Raw genomic sequence first — 6,896 nt, forward strand, 5'->3', positions numbered from 1 at the left:
TGAAAGTTATAGTACTTCTACTGGAATTTGCCGTATAATTTCAGTTATTTATTTTAAAGCAGCTGCTTACAAGCCTGTAAATCATAATCCACCTTAAAACAAAAGGTATTTACGTGCTCATTGCTATAAAAGTAACATACATTGCCTCTAACTCACAAAGCATTTTAGAGTTTCAGCATGTGAATATACTACTAACGTGTACCGTCACTTCTAACCAACATACTCCAGGAATTGTTAGATACAGAACATTTATTTCCCATGTCTTCAGTGTACTAAGTAGGCCTTATGATTAATATTGTGCCAATACTAAATGTACAGGGCAAGTGCAGAATGTGTTGTATGCATTTACTTGAAATTAGATTTTGGAGTAGTTATATGGGGGTGGGATAGTGATGTCTAAAGTTGACCATTGTACTGGATCTAGTAAAATGACCATTTTACTTTTTGGGTAGGTGTGGAAACATGCTGTGTTTTGAGGGAGAGAAGTTTTAAAACCACAAATGGAAAATGTCTTGTTTGATGGGGCGTCTCTGAATCAACGTCCGAATGTTATAATGGTCAATATACAGCCGATGTTAAGGTTACTCTGATGATCAAAATAACGGTAGTGATCACTCTTTATTTAACTGGCCTCCGCATATATAGGTTTTCATTGGGTGCTCTGATGTACATCACATTTAATCTCCCTTCTGCTGTCTCAGAAGTTGACAATAATACTGGACTGCTATTCCAAATGGCTACATCTGTTGCAGCTTTGTTTATTGTTCCTGTTCATATTTTTTTTTTCTCACTATTTTTATAAATAGATGGGGGGTCCTACCCATCTCCTCCACCCTATAAGTTGGCTGGCACAATATATACACATTTGTGCACAATAAGTAGATTGTCCTGCATTTCTTTGCAATGCTTATAGGACCCACTGCAAAGTCATCATATGAGCTTTGTGTGTTTCAAGCCCTGTGTGATTCCTGGAGTTCTTCTACACTTTATTTCAAATAAGTCTAAATATTTGTATTGTGTGAAACCTACAACATGTTTTTATTTTACAGCTTGTTTGTTATGGCGACGCTAATGGTAAAAGTATCACCAACATTATAAGGCCACACTTTAGTGTATATATACCAGATGACATGTATAAAATGCAGGTCAGATATAATAATTTGAAATATATCCTCTAAAATCAGCAATGGAATGTGTGCAAAAATCAACATAATTGTAGATCTTCTGCTATTTGTCCCACCACCATCTAAAAAGGTGCTTACTATGTCCTTGACTTCTGTTTGCTATGTCAGTAAAAATTATTATTTTGGTTTACAACCTCTTTGCAACTTGTAATTGTCTTTATTTTAATTTTTCTTTTCACCCGCAGTTCATCAAGTGCGAATGTTGTAGCCATCGACAACAAAATAGAGCAGGCAATGGTGAGTAGACATGACCTATAATTTAAAATAAACCTGTGTTTCTGGAGCAGCTTGTCTTTCATTTTAATATATATCATCAATTGTTACATTGTATATGTGATGAACAGATTAATGCTTCCAGTGCTACGTGAATGTGTGGTTTAGGGTCTCTTTGTGGGTGAGAGGTGGGCTGCTGGATTGGATTTGAATGCCATTTTAGGTTACATTGTAAAGACAGTTTGGCGTGTTTAATCCCTGATGGACATCTCCTAAAATAATATTAGTATTCAGTATATATTGTAGTAGCTATTTTCCAAGCTGTGTAGAGAAGGATGAGATACGAATTTTGAATGATGGGATCTTGTGAAATTGTCATATAAGGAAAGCAGTTTATTGGTCTTTGTCAGTCTATTAAATATCTCTGAAGGAGATCATGTGCTGCTGAGGCTGATAACATGTGATGGTAGTTTACCCGCAGGTAACTTGAGATTGTGTCAGGAACCTTATTGTGCCCCTCACCTGCATACAGTGGACACAACCACATTGTTGCCAAATTAAAAGTAGTTCAGTGATATTCCTAGCATGTGGTTCATAGGCTGCATTCATCTAGATATTGTCTCATCATCGCCCTTCCTCCCCCCCCCAATATGTCTGCCTCCACTGTGTCTCTGCTGCCAAGGTACATATACATTTATGGAAACCAGAGGGTACATTTCATGTTTGATCAACTTTTATTTTAGGTTAATGGCCTTTCAAAATGGCGCGCACACTGATTTGGTTATTTGGATAACCTTGTATGTAACTGCCAATTAGATCTATGAATTGAGTCCACAACATAAATTGTTACCTACTTCTGTGAGTACTCCTTAGTATGTTTAGCTGTGCCTAATTGCTAATAAATCAGATTTCAATATTTCTATACCCACAGAACTGATGGACAGTATCTATCCCCTATGAATGCTGACCCATAACCATTATCACGAGGAGCCTTGGTGTAGCCATTTCAGCAGTCCTGTTAGATATGTTTAATCTTGTATATGTAAGAGCTGTGGATGCACCAAGGATGTAATACCAGAGTTCAGTATCATTTGGGTTTGAGTTGGTTGTTAAATACAGCTTTCATCTGGGAAAGACTTAGATATCTTATGCGATATTTCTACAACAATGCAAACTACAAACACTATTGAACATGCGAGTAGAAAGAAAACCTAGACAAATTATGTTCCTCTCCAGCTGACAAGATAAATAACTATAATAAGTTGCGAACACACAGGCAATAGGAAGGCCATTATTGTCATGCCAGCAGTTCTGCAATTGGGAAGGCAGTATATTCAGTCAAGTTGTCTATCAATGAACTTCTACTTTTTACTTTTGTATGTGCTTAGATTGTCTTGTTTTTTTATTATTTTAAACTCATTATTCATATCCTGGCAGCCCCGTCACACTTATCTGTAGTTTGACAGAATTACTCACTTGCCAATAAAACCATTACATCATGTCCTATTTACCAAAGGAGAGGCATGAGAAAGGAAAGTGAAATATAAGCTATATAGAGCAGTTATCTGGCCTAAAACATGGGACTTCGTATCAGTGTTGATTGGACAGGTAGCATATAATCTTTGCTTCAGTCCATTATGGCCTGCAGATTCATGCATCCTACCAGGCCTCTCAATTAGTCAAGTACTTACAATTGGGCAATGCTGGAATAATATTCCCATTAACCCATTTCAAAAGAATGTGATAGTGGTTGAGAAATGTTTGGCACAATAAGTCTGTCCTGTAAAAAAAAAAAAAAAAAAAAAATTCCCTCTTTTCTCAGTGTGTCCTTTAACTTTTGCAGCAATTTTTTATATATATTCTATTTTATTCTTCTGCCTCCCAAATCTTGCTCATAATAGGCTCACTCTTGTCCTTTATATTATTATTATTGTTTCATGTATGGTAATTTTTCTTTGAAACTTTATATACTGTTAACCCGTGAGACTGACCTGGTGAAAGATGGGAAAACAACTTCATGAAATGATTGTCCCATGCTGCAATAATCGTTGTAAAATGGGTTTATAGTCTGGGGTTTTACATCAGTTTCATGTCCAGTAGAACATGTGCGCAATTAACTGTGCACAGAGGTCATTATTTCTCCATATCTACATATTTGTATTTATTAGGTGTAAAGCTGAATGCTTACTTGCTGGACCAGAAATCAAATGCCAGCCATAGAACACAACGCCTAGCACCACAAGTGCTGAAGTTATTAGTAATAGAATAATAATAATAGATAAATAAATAGAATTTCTCTTATTCATTTTAAACCTAAACGTTTGTCTTTGCCATACAAAATATTTCTTGGCCATGGTCTTATTTTGTTCAGCAATAAGAACATTATAAATGACTAATAAGAGATTATAGTAAAACATTAATTTTAAGTAAAGGAGTAAAGCTCATTTTAGACATCTGTACCATGCAGGGGGCCATCTGCCCCCCCCCCCCCCCCCCGGGCCGGTCCCATAGTGGGCTACCTTGGGCTGGGTCACTTGGCCACCTGCATTTTCCTTTTAACATGTGCCTAATAGGCTGCTGAGCTGAGTCTTGTCCCCGGGCTAAAATTTGCCAGCCCTCCCCTGTTACCATATGATTATTTTTTAAAACCCAGGACTCCTTAGGAAAGAGCTGTTGACTTTTGGTTGCCCATTGTGAGACTGATCATATATCTCCTTTCTGCTAGGACCTGGTGAAGAGCCATCTGATGTACGCAGTACGAGAAGAGGTGGAAGTCCTTAAGGAACAAATAAAGGAATTAATAGAGAAAAACTCTACACTTGAACGTGAGAATGCACTGTTAAAATCCCTTTCCAACAGCGATCAGTTGTCCCAGCTTTCAGTACAGGGGGCTCCTGGCACCTGTCAACAGCAGCCTCCAGTGACTACAGCTCCTCTCACCGCTACGCAGACTGCACACCCCCCACAGCAACCGAATGGATCTTCGGCGTAAAGTGTACTGCTTTCTCGCCTCGTTCAGCAACCTGATAGCAATCTGTCCTTGTGTGCCACTGCTGTTCTTTCCACATTAAAATGAAAAGAAAAAAAAAACAGGAGAAAAAAAAAAAGAGAGCAAGTAGCCATGCTTCATTTGTGTGTTTGGCCTTTTCAGTATTAGACAATCGTACTCCCTGATCTCTCACTGAGAGAGAGGTGATACTTATTGCATTGTGTATCAGGTTTTAACAGAATTGGATTGTGAAAATGTATGTGTACATGTAATATTTACACACACATGCTCCTTGAATACTGGCAATGAATGTGTGCAGGTCACTAACCCTTCTTACACTGGAAGGGGTTATAAAGCAGCAGTTTATGTTCTAGAAAACCTTAAAGATGCATGTCTAAATGACAAATCCGTTTCCCAGGTATGTTAAACGAGCAGTGACCATACAGATAAATATAGATAATATTGTCTAACAAAAGAAGCTGAAAGTGCATGCAAGACAAGGTCTTGGGCATTTTGGATTATGTTCACATCTAACTTTTTGTTATAATGTTTGCAATGCATCTTGTATTTTCATAATGTAATTGAAAATGAGGCATTGTAGAAATCTGACTACAAGAATTTCGTATTTTTTTTGGTGTTCACTATAAACTGACGTGATGGCCAAAACGAAGGCGTGTAAACATGTATATATTCAGCTAGAGTCTCTGCACATGTCCATAGTGTCAATTAGTGAACACAGTGTTAGGTTCCCCACCCTGTCTACAGAATAAGTACATAACACCTGAAAAAAATAAAACCAGCCTGTATGGGAAACTGTTTATGCTCTCCATTTTATCTGCTTTCTGCAACACATCTATTTTAACAAAATATGAAAATACATTATACGTATGTCAAAGTTGCAGAACTGCTGTATATACTTGCATGTGTTATACATGTGCTTACATTTGCTATACTGAAGTGCTTGTTGGCGTTAAGGGACAGATACGTTTGTTTCGTCTTACCATTCATATGTTGGCGGATAATGATCAATCTCGACTGTTTCTAAATTCTATCTAAATTGATCTTACTGAAAAATATTTTACCTATTCATATAATGCACATTTGTTTCCAATGGGTTTTCTGTAACATAAAATGCTGCCTCAATCAATAGTTGATGTCTGATATTCAGCAAAGGGTCTTACAGAGCTTTGGTGGCTCTCCCAGGGGGGTGTCTCCTTTAGAATATACTGAGCCATGTTTTGTCAGTTCCTTGTAAGCAAAACTAATCATTGTATTCATAGTGAGAGCCACCATACTTTAAATAGAAGTAACATTTTGCCTCTTAGTTTCATTTATTGTTTGTGTTTTTATTTATTACAGGGCTGCTATTTTCTAAATATGTATGAACAATGTCACAGACACTCTTTATTTTATTTTTCTTATATAGAGAATAAACCTAAATCTACCATAATTAGTAGAGAGGCAGGATTGCATTCAGTAGATAAAATGTTTCTGCAATAACGGAGCATATGTATCCAGACATATATGTATATCTAACACTAACAGCAATTTTACTTTTGGTATTTATTTTACAATATAGAAAAGATCCAGTTTGAATGTAAATTTTGTAAAGAGTGTAAGTATGGAAACATAATGCACCTGTACAGGAGAGTAACAGTTGTGATACTAAAATAAATGATAGATTAGCTATTTTGATGAAGAAAACTTTGTTCATTTCTCTTTTTTCTGACTGAGAAAAAGATGCCATGATTCCTATGCTTTTTAGACAATTTATGTGAATTATAATTTTTTTATTTTTTTTGGGTGGGATAAAAAAAACTGTGAAATTGTTCAACCTACTTTGTAACCAAAGAAGCAAAGCTGTGTATTTTTATTTTTTTTTTCATTATTTTGTTATGCACATTTTCTGTATTTTTATTCAGTGTTCTCTCATTCACATTATTTTCCTTTTTGCTGTTTTTAGCATGATCTGCATGACCTATAATCTCTGAACCACTTTCGTACCTCATGTTTTTGTCCAGCACTCTTATTGTAATATGTAATCTGTGAACTGCGTCCAATAAACAGAGCAAACGGCTGGTGTCGGTGGAGATGAGCTAGTGTAACATACACTAAATGTAATACAGAAATAAATGAAGTGAGCCATCTTTTGTTCATTTTAAAATGGTGTTATAAATTCCGAATGCAGAAAACCAAGTTTTGTTACATTGCAGATTTTAATGTATTTAATAAATTCAACATGCAGATTATTTGCAGTGTATAAGGAGTATTTAAAAATACAAATGTACATTTCATACATTGGTGAGAGCATCTTTTGTGTATAGTAACACAAGTTTGTCCAATTATTGTAAAGATATCTATTTTAACACACTTTTCTAAATTTATTAAATTGCAGTTTTATTGAAATATGTGGTTTTAGAATATGTTCCATCAGTTTACTACATCTTAGAGAGGATATAGCAGCCACTCAAATGTTTTTTTTTGTTTTTTTTTGTTTTTTTTTGTTTTTA

At 35.8% G+C, this 6,896-nt stretch overlaps 1 protein-coding gene across 4 annotated transcripts in view; it reads left to right on the forward strand.

Annotated features, from left to right (window-relative positions):
• The window catches only part of TSC22D2 (TSC22 domain family member 2), a 32,894-nt gene extending 26,259 nt beyond the window's left edge, over positions 1-6,635 (forward strand). For 2 of the 4 annotated variants that reach the window (XM_075201960.1, XM_075201961.1), the window contains 2 exons: positions 1,370-1,421; positions 4,123-6,635. In XM_075201960.1, the coding sequence (XP_075058061.1) occupies positions 1,370-1,421; positions 4,123-4,389 (319 nt within the window). In that variant the 3' untranslated portion in view covers positions 4,390-6,635. Of the gene's footprint in view, positions 1-1,369; positions 1,423-4,122 lie in introns of those variants that run through there. The other 2 variants (XR_012689580.1, XR_012689581.1) reach the window with 1 other exon arrangement.
• The last annotated feature ends 261 nt before the right edge of the window (positions 6,636-6,896 follow it).

This window comes from Mixophyes fleayi, chromosome 3, assembly GCF_038048845.1.
Source record: "Mixophyes fleayi isolate aMixFle1 chromosome 3, aMixFle1.hap1, whole genome shotgun sequence".
NCBI classification, from domain to species: domain Eukaryota; kingdom Metazoa; phylum Chordata; class Amphibia; order Anura; family Limnodynastidae; genus Mixophyes; species Mixophyes fleayi.